At 54.1% G+C, this 27,924-nt stretch overlaps 1 protein-coding gene across 2 annotated transcripts in view; it reads left to right on the top strand.

Moving 5' to 3' along the window:
• Positions 1 to 5,090: 5,090 nt before the first annotated feature.
• CDH22 (cadherin 22) overlaps positions 5,091 to 27,924 on the top strand; it is a 73,674-nt gene continuing 50,840 nt past the window's right edge. For both annotated transcript variants that reach the window (XM_082065678.1, XM_082065679.1), the window contains exons 1-2: positions 5,091 to 5,183; positions 25,599 to 26,554. In XM_082065678.1, coding sequence (XP_081921804.1) covers positions 26,330 to 26,554 — 225 coding nt within the window. In that variant the 5' untranslated portion in view covers positions 5,091 to 5,183; positions 25,599 to 26,329. The remainder of the gene's footprint in view (positions 5,184 to 25,598; positions 26,555 to 27,924) is intronic.

Below are 27,924 nucleotides of genomic sequence, written 5' to 3' on the forward strand. Positions count from 1 at the left end.
ATTATTCATAAAGGCATTGGAATCTAATCACAAGGCTGACACCGTGGAGTCTGCAAATGACACGGTACTCAGGGAGAATAAAGATGGGGAGGAGCTGCCCAGCTCTGGTGGCAGGCGGTGCCAAAATATGTGGGACAGCAGGAACGCTCCCAGGAAAAGACTCGAGGCAGCACCAAGGAGCCTCAGCAAGGCTGGGCTGCCGGGAGTGAGGGGCGGCATGTGAGAAATGGTAAGAGATTGGGGGTTTTGGCCCATGTGTGCCCAGCAGACTTAGGGCAGCCTGGGCTGTGCCTCTCCCAGCCACGTTGTGTCAGCTCCAGCTTCATGTGGGCATGATCTGTGGTGTGTTAAGGAGTGTCCCCAGCACTGCAGGACCTGGGTGAGCACAGAATTGCTGCTGTCAGCTGTTGCCCCTGTCTCCAGCAGGAATCGCAGCTCTCAGCCTTTTCAGGGGTGCAGAGGCCTCTCCCTGGCCATGGGGTTTGAAGAAACTCCTGTGGTGCAACCAGCCTGTGGGGTCCATCCTTCCAGACCTGTCCCCAGGCAGCATCCAGGAAAAGGCAGGAGGCAACTGGGGCAGGTAACGTGGCATCCCACGCTGCAGCGCCCGGGAGACAGGCACTGCGAGGCAAGGACGTGCGGCTTGCGAGAGGTGACTGCTAAGCACAGCAGGAGCAAATGTGAGCCCCCAGGGACCCTCTGCAGGGAGCCTGGCAGCAGGACTTGCTTCCACGCAGCCTTCATGGCACCCTGAGCTGCAGCTCTGGGAGCAGAGCCCTCTCTGCCGGTCCTGACACCCAGCGTTCAGCTCCTTCCAGGGTGAACCTGAAGGGCAGCAGACTGATCCCCACACCCCATGAAGAGCGAGATTGGTGGGACTGAGCTGTGTGAATCTCTGCTGAGATGAGGTGGGGTGAGGTCAGAGAATGAGAACAGGTCTGCTGGGCAGTTGCTGAGCCCAACTGCCTCTGCAGCCAGACATTGCTTTGCCCAACAAGCACCCATCCATCCCAGACCCTGTCCCCTGTTGTCACCCTGGGCACTGAGCTGCAGATTGACCCGTCCTGCCAGGGAGAAGCTCTGCAGGGCACCCGGCCTTAGGTGGGCCCTGACTGACAGGGGAGCTGCGGCCTGGACAGGGAGCTGGACTGGAGATGGATTGCCTGCCAGCCAAACGTGGACATGAGACAGGGAGTTAGATTAATGGGAGCTGGCTCTGCCAACAGAGAGGTGAGTCACAGAGCTTGTCCTGTGCTGCATCTGTTTCTCCAATAGGGAAGAAGTAGGAGGATTTAGCGAGATTAATCTCTCATAGAGCTGTGAGAATAGCCAGAATTCATGGGATTCTCGGCAACAAATTTCCAAGTAAGCAGACAGCACGATGACTTGCTCCGTGTGACGCAGCACAGATCTGTACTGGTAACTCTGGAATTCCCTGCCACTGATCGCAGGTAAGATTGACCGTACTCCCATGCTCACGCATGAACCCAGCGAGGCACAGGCTGCACGGAGACACCGAGAAAGAAGTGGCTTGAAAACACTTCTTCCCTGAATGTTCCTGATGTCATTGTCTGCAGCTGCTCTACCCCAAACAGTGCTGGACCCTGCACAGAACACATGAGAAAGTGGTAAGAAAGAATTGCTTTTGGCAGCTGAGAGGGGTTGGTGACACATCAGCTGGGAGAGTTTGCCAGGTCTTGGCCATCTTTGCATGAAGGAGGAGCAGGGAGCGGGACTGGACAAGAGCCAGAGCATCTTCCCTGGTGTGATCAGCTCTTCCCTCTGGCCAGCGGTTTGTGAAACAGCAGGAGTGACAAAGCTGGTGGCAGCTGCGAGCGAGAGGGGAGGGAGAGCAGGTCAGTCATGGCTGCTTTTTGGCAGGAGGTGATGGGGAGCTCTTGGGCACCCCGTGTCTGCACCTCCCCGCACCAAACTCGCCAGGATGAGGCCGGGAAGAGGAAATCTTGGTAAACAGTTTTTATGTTGTGTTTACAGGAACTGTGGAGAGCGAGCCTCAGTGCTAGTGAAACAGGGAGATTTTCTTAAGGCAAATTTCCATCCCATGTTGCGAGTCCTGTTTCTTTCTGATATTTCTTTAGTTGTTCATGTCATGGCTCTTCAGTCTGAGCAGTTTTACAAATGTGTTGTGGAGATGAAAGCACCAGGAAAAGCTCCTCAGGATCAAGTTGGAAAAGCTTTTAACTTTCAACTCCTTACAGACAAAGGCACACAGAGGAAGGGGAGGGGGGAGTGCAAAGACTGGGAAAAGGAAGAGGAAGGCGCAGAAAGAGATAAGGAGAATAGATGAGTGAAAGGGACAGAGCAGAGAAGACAAATCGCAACAAGAAAAGGAACAAGTCACTAGCAGAAAGAAAGGGAGAGAGAGGGGGAGAACAAAGCAAGGGGGCCTGGAGCTCAATGAGATGGGGAGAGTGTATCAGAATAAGGGAAGAGTGCGGCAGGTAGAGGAGAGCTAGGAAATACAAAAGAGCTATTCGAATGCTGGGCTAAAGCAATGATGGGAATAAGAGGAAAGGAGAAGCCAGATGAGGACTAAATTCCCATGGAGATAAAGGGGATGGCAGCAAAGTCAAAGGATAACCCATCCATCCTTCTGTCACTGAGAACAGAAGACATGACATGAAAGTGACTCGTTGACTTTTGAGAGAGGCTGTGGGACGGAGCTGCGGAGGCTGGTTCAGCGTCTGGGGAGTCACGCTCACCAAGGGAGTGTTCATGTCACGGGTGGTCCTTGTTCTCCTGCTTTGCATCCTCCATCATCCCTGCCCCACTGTGCATGGGGTGGCTCCAGGCCTGTGCTGCTGTGTGACCTGGCATGCTCTGCCGATTTCAGGTCCTGTGGAAGGACTGTTGTAACGTGCCTCGTTATAGTGCTCCATGGGGCTCGCTGGGTGCTGGGCTGGGCAGGCCTGGCTGCCTTAGCAGCACCTGCAGGGCAGAAGAACGATGGCATGAAATCATAGAATCATGGAATCATAGAACAGTTGGGGTTGGAAGGGACCTTTGAAGATCATCTAGTCCAACCCCTCTGCAATCATCAGGGACATCTTCAACCAGATCAGGCATGGAGCAGGTGTGACACAGGGGAGGAGGTGATGGCAGGAGAGACAAACCTTCCCTGGCTGCAGGATAAGGGGCTCTTATCAAAAACAGTTTGGCAAAGGGCACCACAACTACAGGTAAGTGCTGGAACCACCTTCACCCAGTATCCCACCAACTTATTGGATGTTTTCTTCCAGGTGGGCTCAGCTCCAGCTGCGCTGTGAGAGGCGACCCCTTGGCTGTCCCAGGGACAGGATCTGGGTGTTCCCAGCGCCTGTGTCGACACTGGCGCAAGCGCTCGGCAGCTGTCCTGGGGCTGGACTGGCACTGAGCTAGGTCTGTGTTTGCAGACAGTGTTATCAGTGGAGCAGCTGTGCTCCCAGATTTGCTCCTTCCCTACAGGAGCATCAGGCACAAGTGGGATCTCCTTTGGCAGAAGTGCTCGCAGCTGGGAGAGTTCTCACTCACACAGTGGGACTGAGGACATTTCTCAATGCTTCCATGTCTGAAGGGGAGCATTTCCCAGGTCTTCAGGGCCCCATTGGCCTTTGAGGGTGAAAGTCATGCAGTAGCATGAGGATGGGAAGCCTTGTGCCAGCCAGTGCAAAGGTGGGGAGGACAGCTGCCTGCTGCTGGATGTGTCCTGCTCATCTCCTGGTCCTGGAAAGGAGGAGTTACTCCTCCTGGTTTCATGCTGGAGGAGTTTAATTCTCTTTGGTTTTCCACCTGTCTCTCTTTGACCTCCAGGCCACCTGCCTGTGTAGGAAGTACCAGAATCAGGTGGTGCTGGGTTACCAGTGTTTCCTGGCCTGTATTGGCCAAGCACCTTTGTGAAAGATGCTGCAACAGGGCATTCCCTTCTCTGGTGTTCAGTCTTGTTCTTTCCAGGGACAAAGTGCAAAGCCAAATACCAGAGATTGCTGTGAAAGCAGGAGAGCACTTTTTCCAGGTAAGATGTGAGATCTTGGACAGTGGAGGCTGGAAAATGTCCCGTTGGGGGCTGATAGCCTGAGTTGTGGCTAAATCCCGACTTGCATGATCAGATTTATCTGGCCCGAAATCTGCAGCCTCACCAGCACTGAGCTTCTTCTCTGCTTCCACCTTCCGCCTGGCCCCGTTATGCCGAGTGGTCTGTAAGCCTGGCGCTCTGCTGTGGATCCTGCCGGTGTGTGACTGCTGCAGGCAGCAAGCTGCAGCCATTCCCGCCCCTGCGACCCAGTGCTGCTGAGCCTGGGTGGTGCCCGCCACAGGTCAGGCAGGCTCTGGAGGAGGCACCTGAGATGGGTGCTGAGGATGCCAGCTGCCAGGGCCACCCAGGTGCACATCAGGAGGGGTCTGCCAGCCCCAGTGCTGCCCAGAGCCCCTAACAGAGCTCCTGCCGGGCTGTCGTGGGCCACGGGGATCTACCTGGCCCCATTCAAGGGCTGGGAAAGGCGCGGGCTGGGGTCTCCCTGGCCTGCTGGATGCCCCAGCGCCCTGCCCAGCGTTCGTGCGTTCTCCGCTCTGGACAGCGCCCGGCGTTGGGCTGCGAGGGTCCGGGCTGGGGAGGCCAGCGCTGTCCCCGGCCCCAGGGTGGCCCCGGGCAGTCCCGGACAGGCGCGGTCCCGGGGCCGGCGGGGGCAGCGCGGAAGGGGCCGCCCGCCCGTTGGGGGCGGCGGGGGGGGTGCAGCTGTCCCCAGGGCGGGCGGGCCGGGCCCTGCAGCCACGGCCCGGTCTCCAGGGCCGGTCCCCGCGGCCGGTCTGTAGGGGAGGGCCCGAGGGCCGGCTACCCGGGGCCGGTCCCGGGCGGGGACCCGGCGCTGCATTCTCAGAGTCTCCAGCAGAGGCTGGGCTGGGCTGGGCAGGGCTGGCGGGGAAGGAGGGAAGGAAGGAGCCGAGGCAGCGAGGGAGAGGAAGGCGGCTCTCGCCGCACATGCATCCCCAGCCGCGCTGCCCGCCGCCCGCGCCCCGCCTCGCGCCGCGCCCGCCCGGTGCCGCCAGCCGGTGCCAGCAGCCGGTGCCGCCAGCCGCCCCGCTGCCCGCCGCGCCGGGGCTCCGCGCCGGGGCGATCCGCCGGCGCCGCGCACGATGCCGCGGGAGGCCGAGCGCCCCGCGCGGGGGGGCCGCGGCCGCCGCCCCAGGTAAGAGCCGGCGGGTTCGGGCGCGGCGGGGCGGGCACCGCGGGGGAGCCCAACTTCTCCTTCCCTCGCCGCGGCGCAAACTTTGCTGCCGCTCGGCGGGGCTGCGGCGGGCGCTCCCCGCAGGTGAGCGCGGCTCGGCCCTGCCCCGGGACCGCGGCAACGGCGGCGGCTCGGCCAGCCCCGGGGTGCCTGGAACCGGCGCCGGGCCGGGAGCGCTGGGTCGCTTCGGTGTGGGAGGGCGGGTGAAGCCGGGGATTTTACGCCCCTTTGGGCATCGCTGCCAGGGTGGCTTAGTGTATGGTGCCCGGGGCTCCAGCACCGGCTCTGCCAGCTGCAGGGCTTCAGCACACCCTTCCATTAAAGTGCTCGGGTGCCTCAAGAGCTGCAGCTCTTTTTTGAACCAGTGGTATCTTAAAGCATCCTGTTTGGACTCCTTCCTACCCGAGAGCTATCTCTGCATTTTTCTTACTGAGACCAGAGCCCTTCGTGCTAGTTACCACAGGGGCTGTGCTCGGGGATGTGCGCGAACGTGCAGCTGAGATGCCTGAGGAGTCCTGCCCGAGTCCTTTCGGCAGGCAGGGTAACATCTCTCTTTACAGAGCCACGTTTTTCTAACAACAAACTAAAAATAACTGTGCTAAAACTAGCACTTTCCTCATTTAAAACGTGGTTCCCGAACGGCTGTGCACAGGCCTCTGGGAGCGGGGGCTGCAGCCACGGGGGCGGCTCCGCGTGCCCGGCCACCGCGGCTCGCCAGGCCCGGCGCTGCCGCGCCAGGTGCGTCCGGCTCGGCGTCCTGTGGCTCAGCGTCCTGTGGCTGAGCGCCTGTGGTCGCTCGCGGTGCTGGCAGGGAAGGGGGGATGCAGTAGATGCCTCTGTTCTCTGATTTCTGACAGCTGAAACTTCCCTTACAATCTGGGGAGATCTGTGTTGTCTTGTCTTTTAACCTCATTTTACGCACAAACAAGGCCAGTTACAGGGCAGGTGGTGTAGATAGCAGCAAGGAGAGTTCAGCAGGCTCAGAGTTCAGCCGTAAGTTCATAAGACAGTGCAGTGCATCTCTGGGAAGCCTTTGGACCTGAGAGAGCTGAGGAGAATGGCTCCAGCAGAGCCCTGGTGCTCCAGAGCTTGCTTGTGCAGCCTGAGGAAATAAACGGGAGATGTGCTGCTCTGTGTCCCTGCTACTAGGCTGGTACTATGCTGCTAAAATACCATGTGTTGCAACAACAGCCAATACCACAGTCTTGCATACCACCAAGGAAATCTCAGATGGTGACTGTTTCTTTGGGAGCTGTTTCTGTCTCTTCGGAGTACCCGATGTTCAGAGAATGGCTGGAGCCTGCAGTGTCTGTACTTGTAGATCTTGTGCCCGGCTCAGACAGAGCCTGGGCTTTGCCAGGTTTTTCCGTGGGAGACTGATGGATGCTCTCCACCTCTTTGATGCGTGCTGGGTAAGGAGTATTTGCAGCAAACCGTTATCAGGGTTGGAGATCATGATCCTGGTACATCAGTTTTCAAATGCTGAAAATAAACTGCTTCTCTGGCTTTGGGTATCACATAGCAGGGGAAAATGGAAACAAGTCTGAAATGGTTTTCCTGTGCTGATACTCTGTTTGTGTTCAAGGCCAAAAGGTAGTTCTGCTGCCCGTTGATGAAATCCCCGAAAATGTTGACAGTGCCTGGAGTGCAGCACAGGGTAGAGCCCACCAAAATCTGAACCAGCTGGCCCAGATTCTGCAGCTCCCTGCTCCAGCAAGGTGGGGTCAGAGCAAGCGAGGCTTGGTCTCCATATGAAATAACAGCGTTGAAATTGGTGGGCTTGTGAAAGAAAAAGTATGTGCTGTTTCATAGGTAAAAGAGCCAGCTTTGTTCCTGCCTAAAAGAGAAATAAAAAATGGCCTTTGCTTTTTGGTGCATTGACACTTTATAATATGATACGGTGATTTTATACCTAGGACAGAGAAGTGGCTACTGAAACAAGGTCGATTTTAAAACTCTTTTTCAAAAGAGGCTAGCAGGTTTCCAGAAAAAAATGAAAAGGCTGTCAGTGGGTTAAAAATAACGGTTAAAATTGTATTTTTCCTAGCTCAAAATGGTATTTTCATGATTTAAATGTAATAACATATTTGAGAAAAGCCATAGTTCCTGGCTTGTGTGTACGGATTCTCAGGATAGGGTCATAATTTACTGCTTGTTGTGTATATTGTCTGATCAGCTTTTTGGATTTTGCACTTTGAAAATTATATTGAGCTAGCAGGCTTTCTTTCCTAGAAAACTGTACTTTCCTTCTCCTAATCTTTAGTCCATAGTAGAAAATTTTGTTGCAAATATTGTGGGGGAATGTTTGTTTGAAACCCCTTTTGCTACCCGTGGACTTTATTTTGTTAGAAACATTAGATTGTTCAAGGATGCTTTGAAACAAACCTGGACTTTAGGTGGGATTTGATATGATGTTGTTCTTTTAAAGTATTATTACATATTTTTCAAATAATTATTTTTATATTCTGAAAGCCCTTACTTGAAATGTAAAGAAAAACAGATTGAAGAAGAAATATCATGATGATACTTGTGTTCTGTCGACATCAGGTCGCTAAACAATATTTGTATTTAAGAATACAATGATGTATGAATTTGTGTCGTTATCTTTTAACCATATGGTTATGCAACTGTGTTTGGGTTTACAAGCAATGACACTTCTCTGCAGATAAGTCCACACGTATCCTGAGGCACAGGACATTCTGAGTGATCAGCTTTCCTGAAAAATTACATGTAAAGATTAGGTGGGTGTGAGTCCCAACAAGATCCGTTGCCTGCGGTGGGAGGTGGACACGGTGCTCGCTGGGTCTTTTGTCTCAACCACCACCAGTTTATTGAGTTGCTGGAGGGGTGGCCGATGTGGAGGTTGGAGCCGTTCTGCTCCACCCCAGCAGATAAGCTGGGTCTTTGTGGCTGGGTTTGGGTGGGAAATTGTTGCCTATCAGCCTCCCCTGCTCCTGTGCAGACCTGGTGTATGGGGAACTCGTGACGGGTTTGGACTGGGACTCACCCGTTCACCTGGCACGGGTTGGGTGCCACTACCTGCCCCGTGGGGCATCAGTGTCTGCGGTTCCATCCAGTTTGTGGGTTCGTTTCTCCTCCAGGGACCTGGGCTTGGCTCTGTTCCTGCCAGGAGCCACTGCAGAGACCCATTCTCCTCGTTCACAATTTCTTTTTCATTTAACGATCACTTTTTATTATTTGCAAAGTCTATAAAAGGAATACAGCACATTACATCCTTTGCAACAACCCTGTTTTCAGGGGCTAGTCCAGACTTTACTTAGTCTGGCTCTGTGTTTCCATTCTTCTTTCTTTCCATTGTCTTTCATGCCGTGGCTGAGAAGAGATACCCTCCTGTGCTATCTTGTTGAGGAAGGGTTGCTGGATGGCACTTTAGTGCTGGTTCTACAGTGCGATGCCTGGGTAGCAAAAGTGGACCTCCCCTGAGGTTCTGCAAGGCCTCTTTGAACAAAAAGGGGGAGGACAGAGGGTGTTAAGCTGGGGAACCCACCTTGTTCTCCTTGAGAGTGGGGGTAGTTGTGCCCTTGGGCTTAGGGAAGGCTCCCAGCCCAAAGTTGGGTGGGGACTGGATCATTCACTGCTGCTAAACCTACAGGCAGTGAGGAAAATCAAGGTACTTTCAGAAAGTGGTTCCTGTCTGCTGAGTGCCCCATCTCAGGACAGCTCACTGAACACATGACGATTATAATACTCATTGCAACCCAATGACATATTTTCAGCAACTGGCAGCCCTTCTCTGGATTCCCCATCCCACCCAGCTTCTCTCCTCTGTGGGAAATCTGAGTTGCCTCCTCTCTGCTGGGTCCCATTCTGCATTCACTCGCTTCTTGCCCCTCACCCTGGCAGTGCCATCAAAGAGCCTGGAAAAACAAGCCCAACAGAGCTCATTCAGTTTGGACTCGGTGCTACATTTCCTAATTTCGGATGTCTTGTGAGAGCTGTGCCTTAGCTCACGCACCGCAGGACCGAGACCCTGGGCAAGGTGCCTGTGAACGCTGCGATCAACTGTTGTGTGTGGGGCTGCTCCGCAGGTGGAGAGCAGCCTTGCCCGCCTCAGCTGCTCAGTCACTGCGCTGACTGTGGCCATGAGTGGCTCATGATGGAAGCTGTGGGTGTGCTGGAGGCCATGCTGGATCTGCAGCTGCCCTGTGGAATCATTTAACCAGCTGCTCCCCAAGCAGAGCCAAGAGCTCCTGCCGTGGTTTGGGAGGCCGTGTGTCAGGGCCAGTCACTGCCCGGGGGGTCCTGTGCTTGGGCTGCAGCAGCTGTGTGAGCCTTGCTGATCCAGAAGTCCTTCCCAGGAATCATGAAAGCAGAACTGTTTGCCCAACACCTTTTTGGAGATACCCCTACTGCTCTTTGTTGCTTGGAATGCAAAGGAAAACTCCTCTCCATTTGCTACCATTGCCACTTCAGGTGGGTTGTTAATCTCTTGCTAATTAACTGTAGCAGGTGGCATTAACAACTGCAGGTGACTTGAAGCCTGAGGCCCTCAGCTCACCTGAAGCTGTTGATGGCCAGAAGCTTTCTGCAGCCAATGATGGGATGTGAAGGGAGTCACCATAGAAACATCTTGGGCAATAAATGGAGCCTAAAATGCTTTAAACTCCTTCTAGCAGAAGCCCTTGTGTACAAGCAGTAGTGGTGGGCACGTGGATGGGAAAAGGTGTGTACACCCAGCAGAGTGAGCTTGTGAGACTTTTGGAAACAGCAGCTGCAGGAGCAAGCACGGGGTTTAAACACTACTTTGGTAATTTAGCATTTCCCTGAGGTTTTGATTGCAAGACTGAGTTAGAGCAGGAGCATGCAGTATGGTTCTGATACTGGCCAGACAGGAGAGACCCTGTTCTTGCGATGAGCTGTCTCCAATACCTTATAGCATGCAGCCCATGTGTGCTGCAGGTGTGGTGGGCAGCCAGGGAAGCCTTGTCCCCCAGCAGCTCTGGGGACGTCAGCGCAGCCTCTGCTGGTGGCACCTGTGTCTCTGGTCCTTGCAGCTCCCTTCCCTGCAGCCTGGTGCTCAGCTGCATGTGCCTGGGGATGCTGCCTCCCTCCCTGTTCTGCTTCCCTGCATCTTGCTCTGTGACACTGGGATTATCTCCCTCTGCTCCTACTGCAGCTGCTTCCCGGAATCCCAAATCCCCAAAATGCTGTTTCTCCAGTAATCCTTGTCATTAAAAGTGTCTCCTAAGACCAGAGCACCTCCTGCTTTCCGCAGCCAGCACCCTGTCACCCTCTCTAGAGAAGAGCAGTTTGAGATGGGCAAATGAGTTTGTTACCCTGGGACAGGACACTGTTCCTCCCTCCTCACCTGCTGCTGAACTCCAGTGTTACTATTGGCCTTGGATCATTCTGGATTTTCACTATTCCTTTTTTTAATCGTGTGCAAACACTTTTTTTCCCCTGTTACGGCCCTGACAAGGCTTGTGGCTGTTGGTGATGGTGTTGTGCATGTGTGGGAGAGGGAATTGTTTCCCTGTCACTGGAGTCTAGAAGGTGAGAGGTACAGGTGAGAAGTTCCTTCAGGAACTGGACTTGACCAGCTTTCTGAGGTTGGATGCCTTCCCACTTATGAAATACAGCCGAACCTTTTGATAGCAGGCAGGTAGGAATAGCTGAGCATCAGCAGAGTCCTTAAACAATTACGTCCCTGCTTAAACCTTTAGAAGTCAGCTGAGCACTTGCTCACTACAGCGCTCCTGGGCTGTTCCCCAGTGATTCTTTTTGCAGTAAAAGGCAGGGAGCGGCCCGGCTGCTCCCCGAGTTTGGGTGAGGAGAGGACGTGGGGCTCCTCCTGGGGCCGCGTGCCGGCAGAGGGAGCCATGCATCCTCGTTTCATATGCACAGCCTGACATGCCAATTAACAAATTAATTTGAAAGGTGCTGTGAGAGGTGAGATGAGAACCAGGATCCTTCACTGGGCAATGGCTCTGCTGGTCTCACCGAGGCTGAGGAGTGACCATGTCTTTACCAAATCCCTCCTCTCTGCGTTGCCACCCAAGTTCATCTCTTGCGTGTACCCTGGGGTGGGTTTGGTCTGGCCCAGCTTGCGGTGGCCATACAAGATGTGAACAGCCTCCGTGGCAGGGATGGCAGGAGCTGGTGCCAGTGCCGCAGTCTGCTGGGTGGGCACAGGCACAGGACAGAGCGGGGCTGCCGCTCTGCGATGGGTGAGCAGGGGCTGTGGCTGACCCGGCAGATGTAGACACAGCCTTGTTTTGCCCTGCCCAGGGCTTGGCAATGGATTAGCTGAGACAGACAAGAGCCTGTGAGCTGGGGTTGTGAAGTCTGACACCATTAGTCCTACTAGAGGACTGGCTGTTGTTCTGGTAGACAATGCTGCTCCCTTCCTTGGTACCACAAAGCGATTGAGGCATGAAGTGAAATGCAAGCATTGAAGCTTCCCCCGCTGGAGCAGCAGCCACAGGTGAGCATTTATGGATTTTGTCTGAAAAAGCTGTTTACATTTTTGTGCAATGGGAGACTCACATCTGGCTGGGAAGGATGCTGGAACCATCAGTTCAGGCTTGAATTGGATTTGCCCCTGGAGTGCTGATGTGCTCGGGGGAATTAGAGATTGGTGGGGAGTGGTTCCCTGGGAGGCTCACCCAGCCGGGTGAGCTGGTGGTGCTGGGCTGCTCCAGGACAAGAGATGTGAGCTCACATCCCAGGATCGAGAGTCTCAGTGCATTGTGCAAGGAGTGGCAGCTTCTCACTGTGCCGCTGCTTTCTGTCTAATGTGTTTGGAGCAGGCTCAGTCTGTCCGCCTCTGCTCTGGCAGTGAACGTGGCCAGCAGCGCTGCTGCCATGTGTGAATTAGCTTCAGTCCATCCCAGCTGGCAGGTCAGGACCTGACCTGTGACCACCCTGGGGCTGCGGCTGCTGCTGAGTATCTCACTTTGGGCCCTGGGCACAGGCTCCAGTCAGGATTGGTGCTTCTAGCGAGGCTTTTTCCAAACCTCAGGCTGTTCCAGAGCCAGAAAATCCTGCAGCTGAGTCTGTGTTGCTTATACCAAGCACTGTCCTGGTTGTGAGAAGCTGCTGTGAAATAGAAATGAGAGGGAGGGACCATGAAGCACCAGGCTGGAAGGCTTTTTCTTTAAACCACAGCTGAGCTGGGCTTAGGCAGAGGCAGGACACAATGTCTGGTCCTGGCTTCCACAAGGCGACACGTGCGTCTCCCTTGTGAGCGATCAAGGACTGGTACTGAGACTCATCTCTATCTTTTCTTTCTCTAGTCCATCACTGTGCTATCTGGTGCCTCCCAGGTATATTTAGTAATAACAATTACAGGTTTTGTTTCTCCTTTTCTAGCTGGTGCGTGAAGTGTTTAAGTTCATATGTTTTTGTGTGTGAAGTCTATCTGTGCTTCTTTGCACCAGGATGAGGAAAGCTGTCTCATGAGCTAATGCTTTTGGTGTGCCCCACCACGGGGGCTGAGGACGGCACAGCCGCAGTACTTGTGTCTGGCTCAGTCTGGAACCTCTGAGAAGTTTGATATCAGATCTGTTCAGTGCAGCTGTGTCTTGTTACCCTGTTTTTGAATTACAGTGACTCCATGTTCAGGTGTGAGTTTTGGTGTCAGTTCACTGTGAGATCTGGTGGGAGAGGTGAGTAGCCAGGGATGTGTAAAGCTCTGAGTCCAGCATGGGGGAGAGCGGCTTCTTGGCTGGACACTCTTGGCTGCGGGCACCCAGACCCGGCCCAAGGCTGCTGTCCACCCAGCAGCCTAAGAAGGGTGGTTGGTTGGGGGGGACCTGTGGTGCTCCTGGTGACTTCAGCCTCGTAGGCTTCAGCCAGTCCAGTGTTCACCCTGTGGTGTTGGGAGCAATGGGACATGGCTGGAGCTTGGGCGTGTGTGCCGTTCAGGGTTTCAGCGCTTGTGCGTCTGTATCGTGGGGTTGGTGGTACTGGGCTCTGGATGGGCCTGTTCCTGCTCAGGTACACACTGGGACTTTGGGGCTGTGTGCATGAGTTCTAGTGTGATTGTCATAAAATGAACAAGAGCGGAGTGTGGAGAGTGAAACAGCCCAGGGAATAAGGGGAAAACCAGCAAGGGTCTGCAGTACAGTGATGGAGGGAGCAGGGTGCGAACAGACAAGGTGTGTGAGCAGAGGAAGCCACGTTTGCATTTGGGAAGGAGGGAGTGTGTCTGTGTGTGTGCTGCCCGTTCTCCCCCTCAGGCATGGAACTGCTTTGGGAAAGGGTGGGCACCCTGGTGAGGGTACCAAGGGCCAGCTGCTTTCACTTTTGTTGGATGTGAAGATCTTTCACTCTCACCAGTCCCTGGTGGCTGTTGGGCTGTGAGCTGCATGGGGAGATTAGGTCCCATTGCACGGGGAGGTTCCTGGGGAGGCCCCTTGCTGAAGCGGTACAGGGCTGCAAATGTGCAGCAGGTCTGGAGAGCCCAGAGCTGCGAACGATGGCACCTGCCTGCGGGGGTTCCCGTGCCCCCTCCTGTGTGCGCGTACTCACGTGTTCCAGCACGGTCCAACCGCCTCACGTGTGTGGATCCCTCTCCTTGGCTCTATTCTTTCACATGCACTTTTTCCACTTGCTTTTCTGTCCTCCCTGTTGATACTGTAATCTCTCTTTCTCCCTTTGTTCCCTGGGCTGCTTTGCTGCCTCTTACTTCACCATGTCCCTCTTTATTCCTTTTCATAATAATAACATTAAAACCTACATGCAAGGCCCCAAGGTCCCTGCTTTGTGCAGATACATCAGGAAAGACCCTTCAAAGCCTGCGTGCTGGAGAGAGAATATTCTCATAGTCTCACTGTTGCCAGGACTGGCAGAGGCAAAGGGCTTGATTGTGGAATGTGACCTGTATAAAACCCCATGCTATATCCTGTGTCCATGCTGGAGTGTCCAAAGTAAAGATGCTGGTCTTGTTTGATGGAGTTTTACACCAGAGCCCTGAACCCTTATGCATGTTGGAGGAATTGGCCAATTAATCTCCCTTTTTCACTTGTGCTGAGCAGAGTGGCTGTTCCCAGAGCTCCCAGTCTGTCCCCTCCTCATTGTGCTGTTGGTTTGGTAGTGACATTAAAATGAAGCTACTTGCAGATTCCGTTGTAGTCTGCTGTGTTCATGTGCTTTGAGCTTTCAGAAATATTCATCTTTTCAACTGCAATTTGCACATTTGGCCTCTGCTGAGAGCTGATGCTTCAATGAGATGCTGAAGTCTGGTGGCTGGAAAGCAGCGTTTCTAGTGACACGCTAAAGCTGTCTTGTTTTGCATATGTGGTGCCTGCTACATTTCCTTTGCTTAAGGGGCCTGTGTGGCTGCTGGACGCCGACCCCCAGACTGCAGATACAATGCTGGAGGGGATGAAGGAGGAGTTGGTTTGTTTTCTTTTTTTCACCTGATTAAAGTGGTCAGAGTTTCTTGCAGAGGGAAGGCTAGTACTGTGTCTGGCTTGCAGAAATCATGTCCAGAAACCTAGGGGGTTCTTGTTGATTTGTCCTAAGGACATGACTCTGCTGTGCTAGTCCATCGTGATATCAATGATTCAGACTCCAGCCAGGGAAGGACTCTGAAATAGAGAGACAGATGTAGCACTTTAATTTTTGTCCTCCAAGATGGGTGCATCCTGTCTGTAGGGATCTCTTTCAGCTTTGTTCAGCCACACGCCACAGTTTTCTCGTGCTTACTTCCACTTTGGTGCCCTCGTAGGTGACCCTCTTGTTAAGCCTGTGTCGTGCTTGTGTCCTGAATCTCCCTGCTGAGAGCTGGATTTGGGACAGAGCAAGCAGCAGGTGGTAAAGCCAAAAGCCATCACCTGTTCTGGAGTTTGCTGCTGTCTGCAACCCTTCTGATTTATACACAGCAAAGGTCACTGAAGCAGCAGGCATTTTGGCATATTTGCGTACTCTGTGTATTCTGTTTGAGCAGCATGACTTGTATGTGGTGTCGTTACTCAAGAACAGTAAAATGAAACAGGGAGTGGGGTGCAGGACCGCCAGCTCTTGTCTGTGTGCAGCAAAGGGCAGAAGGAGCAGGGGCCGTAAAGCTGCGGCCGGGCGCTGCTGGGCACTGCGGAGCCGTTGTGCTCACCCTTACACCGGTAGCTGCATTGGGACTGGCTGCCGGCAGGACTGGCTGCTCCTTTCTTTGGGCAAAGTGGCTCAGAGAGCCTGAACGCCATTTCCCAGGAGAAACTTGGTCTCTCTTCTGGGCCACAGAGCTGGGGGTGGTTGTCATTTGCTGCCGCAGCAGCATTGGCAACTCTGCTTGGGCCCTAGGGATGAAGATACTGGAGATCCAGCCTGGGAGCGCTGGCAGCAGACAGCAGAGCAGGGTCGGAGCCGCTGGCTGGGGTCCCTCTTGGTGAGGTGTTAAATCCCAGCTGTCCCATCCCGGGCCCTTCACCCCGGCAGAGGGGAAGGTGCGATTTGCCTTTCTGGTGTCGGCGGTTGCTGCCCTTAGACCTGCCCGTGCCATTCAGAGCTCTCGTCTGCCCATGGCTGCTGTGTGCCCGCCTGAGGGACCCCGACTGTGGAGGTGGAGAAGGAGAGAGATTCCTCCCTGGACAAGGCACACGGGTGAAAAATAAACTGCATCTGGCCAGGTAAAGTCTTTGAACGGGACCTGTAAGTACTGACGGGGCTGCGTGGTGGGGCTGCGTCTGTCCCTTTGGACTCAGCCAGGAGCTGCTCACAATGTGGAGCGGTGGGCAGGGTTCTGCTGGGGCTACGTGAGAAGTGTGGTGGAGGGAGCCCGTGTCTGTCGGGGCAGGCTCCAGAAATGGAGCAGGACCTTCTCGCCTGCTGTAGCGGCTACTGGTGTGATCTGGAAGAGATGGGATCTGCCTTTTCTTGGGGGCAAGCGGGAGGACCAGGGCTCCTGGTCTGCAAACTCTCCTCCTCTTGCTAGTTAATATTAGTATTCAGTTTGTGGAACGGGATATGCAATTAACACAGAGGTATAGTCATTCATTCTGACTGGAGGACTCAGGGGATCAGATGTACTGGGGATAGGAAGCAGAGGCTTTCTGCTGGGAAAGAATGTCACAGCACAGCGGACACAGAAATGAAAAGCTATTAATAATGATCCCGGAACTTCACTTCCATCAGCTGTTTATTTAAAGGTGCTCCGTATTCAAAGCCTCCTGATTTATGTGGGCAATAACACTCACAGTCCTGGGATCACTTTTTTAAGCAAGGCTAATGGGGTGAAACCATCATACTGCGACAGTAGACATCAAGCTGGGAAAATGATACTGAAGAGAAAAATAAACTATTGCCTAGATTATCCAGGAGCTACGCTGGGCTGGGAGTTGGTGTGAGCTCCCTGCTCTTCTAGCATTTATTAAGGCTTTTACTTCCTTTTTTCTTGTTCTTTGTGAACAGAATTCACCAGGCATGGAAGGGTATAAAAATTTGATTCTACCAGACAGGATGCTAAAAGCTGCTGGTTTTGCATTCAAGTGAAGTTTTGTCTGTAGTGCGGCTGTGTGTAGCTGCTCTGCCACGCAAGGCCCTGGGGGACGGAGCATCCCCGTCCTTGTCCCCAGGGGTTCCCATCCCTGAGCCGCTGGTCCCTCTGGGGAAGCGGGTTTGTCACCTCCTGTCCTCTGCCTGCACAGCTCTGGTGTTGGGACGGATCTGCGTTCAGCTGTGTGCCCAGAGGGGCAGAGGGGAAGTGTTCAAATTATTCCAAATAACTAATGCATTTATCATCAATGATTGAATGCAAAGTTTAGCCTATTGCTATTGTCTGCAAGTTGCCTACAAGAAGGTCATAATCTTTTATTCTCTTGTAGGCTGGAGAAAGCCGTTACCTGCGGCTCGGTGGTGAATGGTGCGCCGTGCAGGTTGCTCTCTTAGGACCCTGCCCGTCTGCTCCAGCGTGTGGGTCCCTGGCCCAGCAAGAGCGTCAGGTTCCTCCTGGTTGTGCTTTGAGAGGGGAGGCGGGTTTGCTGTGAACGAGTCTCTGCCTGGGTGACCATCCAGAGGCCTTTTTGGGTCCGTGAAGCTGGGGTGCCCTTTCTCAAGAATCACAGTATCACAGTATCACAGTATGTTTGGGATTGGAAGGGACCTCAAAAGATCATCCAGTCCAATCCCCCTGCTGGAGCAGGAATGCCCAGGTGAGGTCGCACAGGAACATGTCCAGGCGAGTTCTGAATGTCTCTAGAGAAGGAGACTCCACAACCTCTCTGGGCAGCCTGTTCCAGTGTCTGTCACCCTTACTGAGAAGAAGTTTTTTCTGAAATTTAAGTGGAACCTCTTGTGTTCCAGCTTGATCCCATTACCACTTGTCCTATCATTGTTTGCCACCGAGAAGAGCCGCTTGTTCCTGGGCTGCTTCTGCTCAGAGAGTTGGCCATAATGTGCTACCTGCGTAGGAGACTCAGCTTCCAGGGATTTCTGCCAACTAACTGGTGAATTTTTCTGAGCAATGCTGCATCTCAGCAAAGCATATTGGCTTCCTTTTGGGGGGATGAGGCTGTGCAACATTCAGCTCCAGGTTCCTGAATTTCCGTGGTACCAAGGTTCCTTCCTTTCTCCCCAGTGTATTTTCTCAGGAATTTCTGGAGAGCAGGAGGGTGTGAGGCCAGAGCCAGACAGCTCATGTTTAGGCAGGATGGTGTTGCTCAGGTGGTGGCTGATGGAGACGATGGTGCACCTGGGAGGGACGTGCTGCTCTGGCTGTGGCACAGGAGCCAACGGGGCAAGTCTGGGAGGACAAGGAGTGCAGGTGCAGAGCAGCGGATTTTGGCAAGATATTGTCGCAGAAATAATTTTCTTACCTGTTTTTCTATCTTGATTCTAATTCTTTTTTAATGAGCTCCTCTGAAAAGAAGAAAATCATTGTAACAGTTTTCTTAAGTGCGAAAGATCAGGCTGAAATCGGCGTTAAAGAGATTAATTATTCTGATTGTTCCACCTTTCTGATAGTTGTTTATTGCTGAAGACCTTGTCCTGAGGTGCTGAGGAAGCCACTTGCCTCTCCAAGCTGCTTTTGGCCTAAAGTACCTGCAACAGTAAGCTGGAGCCTGCTTCTCATCTGGGCTGTGCACACCGTGATTGTCCTGTTACACTGGAGAAAAGTTCTGGTTTTGTCTCAGAATGACAGTGTGCTGCTCTCATGCATTCTGTAAAGAGCAGTCACATGTCTCCTGTCACGAGGACCAAGAGATTTCCAGGGACAAAATTGCCAAGAGGATTAAAATGCACAGGGAAGAGGAGTGAGCAGCAGCGAGACCTTCCTGAAAGGTGCCTGCTGTAGCATTTACTGAACCAGAGGACTGGATCTGAGCTTGACCTTGAACCCTGAGCAGCAGACTGAAGGAAGTTCCTTTGAACCCTTGTGGCTCAGGATAATACCCACTTGATATTCTCTGTAGGAATCTGGGGAGCCTTCCGGGGGAGGTGGAAAGTTGCAGACAAGAAAGCTATGAACATCTTAAATTTTCCATTTAATCATACAATATTGAGTGATAAATAATTCATGCATCTGCCAAACATTTGCTTAAAAGAACCCAATTCCCTCCACATTTGTCAAAGTGTAAGAATTCCTTTATTTATTTAGTTAGTTAGTTATTAAAATCGGTCCTTTACCTCCTATGCAGATGCTCACTTGTCTGGGCTGTCAGCCTCGACTCCCCTCGCCCAGTTTTGGGCAGCCTGATGCTCGTGCCTTTCCTTTCTTGTTGCTTCTGCTGCCCTGCAGCGCCCGAGAACTGGCACTGGGGGGGACAGAGGGGGTGATGGTGGCTCCCGTGTGCCCCCGGTCTGTGCCTTGGGGATCGGCTCAAGGGGTTTCTCTGCTGTGCTGTGTGGGAGCATTTCTGGCTCCTCGTGAGGTAGTGGCACAAAAAAGATGTTGGGAATGCAACTTCTGACACTACAGGGTGCCTGTAGGGGCTGACTTTCAGATGTGGCTGCCTGTCCAGATGCTACAATTGAAGACCTGCTCTGAGCCCTGGAGCTTTCCCTGCACAGCTCTGTTCACCCCAGCTAGCAGGGTCCTGAGAGGAGCAACGGGAATGTCCAGGGAGCAGGAGAGACTGGTCTGGGGCTCACAGAGCTGCTGTGCAATGGAGGGGTTGTGCAAATGCTTGTGTGGAACAGTTGGCAGGGATCTGGTGCGCTCAAGGGCTCAGAGGGTGAAATTTGGAAAGGGGAAAGTGGCTGCTGTCTCTGGGCTCAAGCAGTTCCTGGGCTCTGGACATGGAGAGCGATCCTCGGGCTTCACCCATTGCTCTGGCTTGCGTCTTTGGCACTCTATGGCGGAGCTTTTGCGTGCTCAGCTGGGACAGCAGTTTGTCCCCGAGGCCGAGTCGGAGCCTCCTGAGAGCTGTGGCCGTCTGCTCGTGCTTGGTGCAGATGTGCTGGCCCGGCTGCACAGCTGGCTCTGCCCGATGGGCTCCTGCAGCTGTGCTGGGCACGGAGCAGCTCTGAGCACTCTGCTTCTCCCAGCCTGGGCAGAGGGAATCGTGTCTGTATTCAGGGCCACAGAAACATGCCTGCTCTTCTGCCTCCTCTCCAAGATTGGTTTTAAAGGAAAATTAAAAGTATTGTATTCACGTAGACAAAGCATGAAAATTCCATATTTGGAAAAGAATTGCTGCAGAGCGAGACCGTTATGGCTGTAAAACCCTCTTCCCTAAGGCAGACTTTGAGATTTTCTTTGCAATTAAAATTTCTTTGAAACTTGGACTAAAGAAGATTTGGAGGAAAAAAAAAATCTCCTGAACTTCGAAAATACTTGTTTCCAAACAAATACTCTTTCTCCCAGTGTGTCTGATAGCAGAAAGTGACTGAGCATGAGAAGTCAAAAGGTTGTCAATAGCTCCTGCTCTGACAGTGGTTGTGCTCTTCTAATAGACTTTTTCAAGGCAGCATCAAAGGGGACAATAATTAAAGCAACTTAAAAATAAGAGAGAAAATGGATGTTTAGTCATACAGTTCTGAGCATTGTGTAGGTAGAAATTCCTCTGGAAAAACAAATCTACCGGGAGTGTGTGCAAGTTTACTTGAGAAGAAAAGCAGAGGAAGAAGTCCCTTGCTGGGAACATAATTCCGAGGAAACAGGAAGAGGAAACCCAGAAATTTGCTTTGAGAACGAGCACAACTAAACTTTTATCAAGTATAATGGGCTTTTTGCCCTGTTGTCGAAGCTGAGGTTAGCGTGATGTTAGTGAGAAAACTTGATTTTATCGTTATCTGCCTGTCTTCTGCACGCTATATCAGGGCTGAAGACTTACTAAAAGGCAGATTGCATCAAACATTGCTTTGCACAGTCTGGACCTGCACCTGGGATGTGTTCATCCAGTAACTGGTTACACAAGCCTTTCACTGCATAAGTAAAAATGAAAGTGATCTACATATCCTCTTTCAAAAACCTCTACAGTTTCGAATCCCTTGGCCTCTTATCTCCAACACTTTTACAGGCGGTGATGCTCTGTGCCATCCAGACCAATATCCCTCGCCATCTTTCACTCGATTGGCAAAATGTGTTGAGTTTCTGGAAGGGACACAGAACTAGAATATGACTTCTGCAGAATGCATTTCAGCAGGATGCTGGGAGGGTTCCAGAGCTTGCAGTGACAAGAACCTCCCTAGCTTGCAGTTGCTCTGTGGTACCACAGTATTCTGACACATTGTCCAGCTTTGTTTTATCCCAACACTGGGCATTAAATGCCCCATCACTGATGGCATCTGCTGTGGAATGGGACCTTGCAGAGCAGTGACTGTGACTGTCACTGTCTTGGTGTGAGTGGGTGTCCCACACCTTCACCCTCCCCAGTGCTGATGTTCCTGACACAATTAGCAATGCATGTTAATGTATTCCAGCCAAAGACACTTGCTCGTGGTGGCGGTGGGTACTGTGGTGGTGCAGAGGGAGCTGGAGCAGCAGCCGGTTTGTGGGGTTGGACTCCAGTGTGTTACATCTGCAGAAGACTGAGGGTTGGATGCCTTGACTGTTCTGTTGTCCAGCCCAAAGGGGTAGGTGTAAAATGCCTCTTGGATGGCAGGGAAGATGTGAGAAGTTGCAGGGATGCAGGTGGGTGCTTGGTCATGGTGCAGCGGTCCAGGGTTGGTGTGGTACGAAGGTGCATAGTCAGAGGTAGGTGTGGGATGTTGGTTCCTTGCCATGTGGCCTAGTCTGGAGCTGATAGTATCTTATGTGTGGCAAGGTTGCCTCCTCCCTCATCTCTAGATTTCGAGAAGTTCATAAAAGAAAGAAGTGTCTTTGCCTTATTTTGTCTTACAATATCCAGTAGAGAAAGCAAGGTCCAGAGAGCCTGAGTTCATGTCTTAGCCCTAGGTCTGGAGACTGTGAACCATCGTAAAACTTTGCAGCAGCCTTGCCATGCTGGTGTAACCTACTCACAACAGATACTGGGAGCGTTCTCTAGCCAGACGTTCCTTTTCGCAGGAAAAGGCGCATTAAGTGGATTTGAATTCTGTTTAACAGGAGGAGATGTGGTTACATACTGCGTGCTGCGCTGTAGGCAGTGCTAGAGAAGAATTGCTCTTGAAGTAATTGCGGGCTTTCCGCTGCCTCATCTCGCAGCGGGGTCTGTCTGAAGCTGGGCTGTTGTGCCGCCCACGCACGGGGATGGGGCGGGTGGGCTCCACGTGGGTGCAGAGTGTCCCCCGGTCTCCTGTTGTGCTTGCTCGTTGCCTCAGCTGTTCCTTAGGGCTGACACAGCTGGCTGGTGTGGATGGTGCTGGACCCTGTGCTGGGCCCCCCGGTCTCTGCTGTTGCTGCTGCAGGCAGGAGATGGCAGAGCTGCCCTCTGAGCTCTCAGGTGAAGGCACTTTGGGGTCAGGAGGTGCTGGGCAGAGGGTAGAGGAGCCTGGTGAGTGCTGGATGTCTGCCTCACTATTTGGAGAGGGTCTCCAAATAGACTTGCATGTGTGGGGAAGGAGCTGGTGTGAAGCTGTGCTCTTCTTGCCGCTCCAGCAGTGAGGTGTGTCTGGCTGCTCACTGCGGAGCCCAGCAGGAGCTTCTGTCCATCTGATTCCTGTCCTAGACTGTCTCCAAAGATGTTGTAGTCCTGCCTGTTGGAAGCAGCACTGCAAAGTGCTGACAAGGCTGTGTCTGTGCTCTACATCCACCTCCAACCTGCCTCTTGCATCTCCCTGTGTAGTAATTATGCTCGGTGCCAAAGCTGACAGAGCAGTGCTGGACCAATGTGGCTTCTTCAGGACTGTGGTGGGAGATACCAGTTCCAGGCCAGCAAGACGGATCTTGGGATGCAGGCACAGCACAGCTCGTCCCCAGCCCCCTTTGGCACTGCGTGGTGTGCCCCTTGGGAAGCTGGTGGAGAGCACAGCGTGAGAAGCAACTGTCCCGCACCACTGGAGTCCACAAGCTCAGTTCTCGTCTCTGAGGTTGGGCTTCTGCATGCAGGTGCTGGCAGAAACTGCTGCCCTCCCTGGAGCCTGTCCCTGCCGTGCTGCTCTTCCCTTGTCTTTGCTGGGTAACGGGGCTGGAGCTGGGTAACCGATACTCCCAGTTTGAACTCATCCTGCAGAGCTGCCTGAGGGCTGTGTCCAGGACCACGGGGCTCAAGACTGAGCTGTCGTCTCTGACCAGCAATCTTCCTGCTGCAGCCTCGTTTCCTTGTGTCCTTTGGGGTGTGGTGTGCCGTGGAAAAGCAGAAGGCCCTGGCTTTAGGGAACTCCTGTCTTGTGCTTGATATTCATTCAGTGGCTCTGCCTTCCCAAGAGTGCCACAAGCAGTGCTGTACTCTTGCGTTGCTCCCAGCAGCTTTTGTAGCATCCTTGTGGCTCTTCTGAGGAGCTGGAGCAGCCCTGGTGCTCATGGCGGTGGTTCCTGCAGCTCCGCTGAGCGGTGCTGAGCAGCCCGGGCAGCGTGTCCAGGCTGCATGGGGTCGAGGGGGAGCGCTCTCCTTCTGCACTGCTGCACCTTTTGGAGCTGATGGGCAGCTCTGCGTTTTCTGCTGCTGAGGGCTTGTCTCTGAGGAGCAGTGGCCGTCCCTCCTGCAGAGCTGCAGGCAGAGGGAGTGCTGTGTGAGCTCCTGAGGGCTCAGCTGGCCTCTGGCTAGGGTGTCACCTCCCTGTGCTCCTGGGGCACAGTTTGGAGGTGTAGGGCTATGTTGTATTGGGCTGTGCTACCTTTGTGTGCTGTTGTTTGCCTGTGTTTTCCCACTCACCCTGCCTGCTTTCCCCTGCATCAGCCTGTATTTGTAAAATGAAATAAATATTGACACGGACGAGATGCTATTCAATTTGTCCTGCTCACTGGGCTGCGGTGAGTTCTGACAGAGCACAGTGTAAAACATAAGCTCAGGATGTAATTTCTACTGTCAACATGATGTACAGTATGGCTGTGCCAAACACACACCGACAAACTGCACAAGCTCTTGTGGGGAGGGGCGGGGGGAGTTGTGCTGATAATTGGGAATCAGGGATAAGAAAGAGGAGCAGGAGAGAGGGCATCCCCCTCTGCCCGAGGCGGTGCGAGGGTTTGGCGTTCCCCGCTGGGCACGCGGAGCCGGGCTCGCTGCCGCGGGCACACGCGTGCTGAGCGCCGCAGCACACGCTGCCGCCTGCTCAGGATGCTGCGCTGCGGGCTGGCTCTGCCTGCAACAGCCGCAGCTCCTGCTGGTTATTTATGGCTCCGCTGCTCACGTGTGGCAGAGACAAGTGGTGCTTCCAGCTGTTGGTGAAAGATCTTTAATAACACCAGGAAATAAATGTGCTAGTCTTGGTTCCTGTGCATGGGGCCTTCTGTGGTGCTTTGCAGCCCTGGGGTACTTTGGATCCTGCGGCTGCAAGGGCACAAGCAGGACTTGGGGCTCTTGGGTCTGCTGCCCCTGGAAGAGGTCTATGATGTGACATCCAGAACACTGAGATGTGACACTGACCATAGCTGTGGCCTGAGCTGTGACGGAGGAGAAACAGGCTGAGAATTTATGGGTGGAGAGGAACCCAGTTTATGGCAATGAGCCTTGCTGCACATGTGTCTCTGGGTCAGTGTTTCCAGGTGGCTCTGCATACCAAGGGCTGGAGCTCACAGTAGGATGCTTAGATGGGTTTTGCAGTCTGGGACCTGAGTGTCTTGGAGGTGCATCAAGGCAAAAGAGGTTGCACTGCCTCCATTGCTGCAAACAGCTCAGCTGAGGGTAGCCAAACTTCAGACACGTGAGACAGCCACCAGCAAACCACATTAGTTCAGGCATAGCAGTAACATGAGAAATCTGTTCAATGTAAAAAGCAGCGTAATGGCCGAGATGCTAAACACAAGGTTGTGGTTCCCACAGCAACGGCAGCCCAGCCCATGCGTGCTCAGCGGGGTCTCCTCTCCCGGCACTGCTGCTCTGCCGAGTGCTCCGATGCAACAGGGCTGAGCAAGTTGCCTTGGGAACTGTGGGCAGCGTGTCCGCAGCCGGGAGCAGCTCTGCTGGAGCTCTGCTCGCCCACTGCCGCATCTCTCGCCCTGGCCTCCACTTACCTTCCTTGCTTTACTGTGTGCATTTAAATTATTGCTTTTACTGGTTTATTGATACTGTTTAGGATTTAGCTACTTCCATTTAAACACTGTCACTCTGGCAAGGCTGAAAGAAAAGACATGATGCCTGTTTCTGAATTTGTGGCAGTGCCATCCCTGCGGGCCTGCAGGGCTGGCTCCAGTGTGTGGCTTGAGGTGTCGGGTCATGGAGGAAACGGGCAGTTTGCAGCTGCCGCTCAGGTGTGAAATGGTGTGACAAGGGAATGAGGACGGGTCTTGCTGCCCTGACGGAGCCCCTGTGGCTGCCGACTGCGTGCCCTGCGCACCGTGCTGCGTCCTGCCAGCCCTCACGTGCTGACGCTTCTTGTGGTGCCCAGATCAGCACCATTAGGCTGGCTTTATTTCAGCCTCCCCGTGTGTTCAGAGGTCTTTAGTGGTTGCAGAACTGCTCCCTGGCAGTGGCTTTGCCACTTTGCCAGGCTTCTGGCAGGGCTTTATAAACCAGCGTGGGGTAGCCTGGATGTCAAGGAGAGGGTGTCAGGGTAGGTGGAGTGGGAGGCTTCAGCAGCTGGTGACGGTCTCTCCTGGGGCTCTGTTTTATGTAGGAGTCCTTGAGAACATGAGCAAATGGCCCCCTGCCAGCAGCAGACCTCACTCCGCTTGGCAAGCCGGGTGGTGTGGTGAGGTGCCCTCGACAGAGGGGCTTCTCGGTCTCGGAGTCTCAGCTGGCACAGACGTACATAGAGATGAGAGCTCTGCAGCTCCTGTCCTCCCTTCCGGGGTCCCTGTGCTGGCAGGGCCTGTGAGGCTGTGCTGTGGGGAAACTGGGGCAGGGTGGGAGATGCTGACCAAGGCTGCGGGCACAGCACGGGGAGCACGGAGCCCTGCGCTCACACCGGCACTGACACCTTGGCCTTTTCCAGGCTCCTGGGGATGCTGCCAGCTGCCCTGCACCTCCCTGCGTGACCCAGCAGAGGATGGAAGTGACCGGCATCAGCTGGGCAGAGGACCCTTCGCCAGGTGCTGGGATGTCACGTGCCTGAAGGTGGGAGTTACAAATGGGCTTGTGAACGGCGTGTGCGGCACAGGGGCCTGTGCTGCTGGACCCCTCGCTCAGTAGTCCAGGGCCACCGCGGGACAGGGAGACGTTGGCCACAGCAGCTCCCCCTGTTAACTCCTCTGTGAAACCTTACATGGAAAACTTACCTTCACTGCCAGTGGATGACGGTTGTGGCTGCCTGTGCCCCGCACGCCGCTGCGGAGCTCCTTGTGCGGGGCGGGCAGCAGGCTGTGCGTGACCCCGCTCCCCAGCGAGACCCGCAGCCGAGCGCGGAGCCGTGCAGCTCTGTCCTTGGGGACAAATGCCAGCGACCAGACTCTTCTCTGGAGACCCAGGAGCAGCCTGCGAGACACCAGCACTGACTGCTCTTGTGTTAGCAGCGGCCAGTCCAGGACGCCTGTTGTCACAGATGTGACTCCAGCCTGCTGGAACAGGAGCGCTTCAGCCGCAGAACACGGCATGCAGCAGGGATGGGGATGCTCTGTGTGGACCGATGAGCCCCAAGGTGCTTGTGTGGACTTCCCTTCTCCTCTTCCTTAAAGGATGCTAATCGCCTGTCCAAAAGCTCCTGCCCATGCAGCCTCCTAGAGTGCAATGGCGAAGGGTCTGCAGGGCTTATCATGGACCATGCTGCTGCTGCTCTGTGCCATCCAGGGGCTGGGGACCTGGGCCATGCACACTGCTGTGGAGGAACCTGGCCTGGGGCAGCCGGCGGACCCTGCGCTGCTGGCTGCTGGGCGAGTGAAGCGTGGCTGGGTTTGGAATCAGTTCTTTGTGGTGGAGGAGTACACGGGCACGGAGCCACTGTACGTGGGGAAGGTAAGGAAACCCGATGTCTCCATGGGGCAGAGCAGACCAGTGGAAGCACAGGGTACGGTGGAGCCTGGCAGGGGAAGGGCCTGCAGGAAGGCTGCTCCTGGGGGCCTGGTTTGAGAATACTCTGTGGACTGGGGTGGCAGGAGCTGGTCCCTGCTGGGGGGGGGTGAGGTTAATGTGCTCCCAGAGACCCTGGGGCAGGAGCACACCAAAATTCACATGGATGTTCCTGCAGTTGTATGCTAGGTTCCCGTGGTGTTTGGGGTGGGTGCAGTGTTGCAGGGGCCGTGGGGAAGATTCAGCCCCAGTTCTGTGGGAGGACCTGCTGGGCTGGAGCAGATATGCAGACTGGGCTGGGTCAACAGGGCGGCCATGTGCTCGTGCTGGTCCCTGCCGTGTCTCTGAAGTGCTCCTGTAGCACCAAGGGCCTTCCTGCCCCACAGTTGCTGCCATAGGTGCAGCCCTGAAGAAGGTCCATCCCTGGTCCTGTCGCCCTTTCTGCATGGGGTGATGTGCTGGGGTTTGTTTTGTTGCCCCTCCCTGTGGCTCCCTCCTAGTCCTGGAAGGACTCTGCTCTGTTGGACCTGCACAGCTGTTTTTCAGCTGATTGTCTCTGCAGACTGGGACTGCCAGAGGCAATGTCCTGCTCTAGCTGTGGCATGGAAATCCTGCTGGTTTGTGGCCAGAGCAAGGACTTTGCAGGATGTATATATCTCAGGCTGGCTTGCACAGTATGGTGTGGAAGGTGCTTGGTGTGGGTGTGCAGGGCATGGAGGGACCCTGGAGGCCAACACTGGTGATGGCTTTCTTAGGGCTGGCCAGGCGCTGTGTCCATCAGGCCGGTGCTGTGGGCAGCCCTGGGTGCTGGTGAGGATCTGCCCTATGTCACCTGCTGCTCCCAGGGCCAGGTCTTTGCTGAGCTTTGCATGGGCAGCAGCACCCACGAACTTCCAGGGAGAAGCTCTGGGAGGTTTGGGGTTTGTTGTAACCAGAGCGTTGTGTTCTGCTGTGGGAAGGTGTGATAGTGGTCAGGGGAGCATGTTAGTGCTTCTCATGCTGGAAAAGCCCTCATCTCCCTCCAGCAGCCTCCATGCTCTGCAAGGAGATGGTTATTCGTGTTGTCCTGGCTCTTACCATTGCTTGTGCACCCCATGGAGAGAAATGCTGGCAAAAGATTACAGTGCCTCGCTGGGCAGGACTGGGTCTGTCCTTGGGAACCTGCTCCTTCTCTGGTTTGTGGCCTCCTGGGCTGTGGACAGGCTGGACATGGACCTCTGCTCCCTCCGCTCCTGGTGTCCTGAGGCTGAAGGAGCATTTTGTCTTGAGGCTGCTGGGCTTTGTCGTTCTCTGGGAGCTATGGAGAAGTTGCCCCG

Source organism: Streptopelia decaocto (assembly GCF_964273445.1).
Source record: "Streptopelia decaocto genome assembly, chromosome: 14".
Lineage (NCBI taxonomy): Eukaryota > Metazoa > Chordata > Aves > Columbiformes > Columbidae > Streptopelia > Streptopelia decaocto.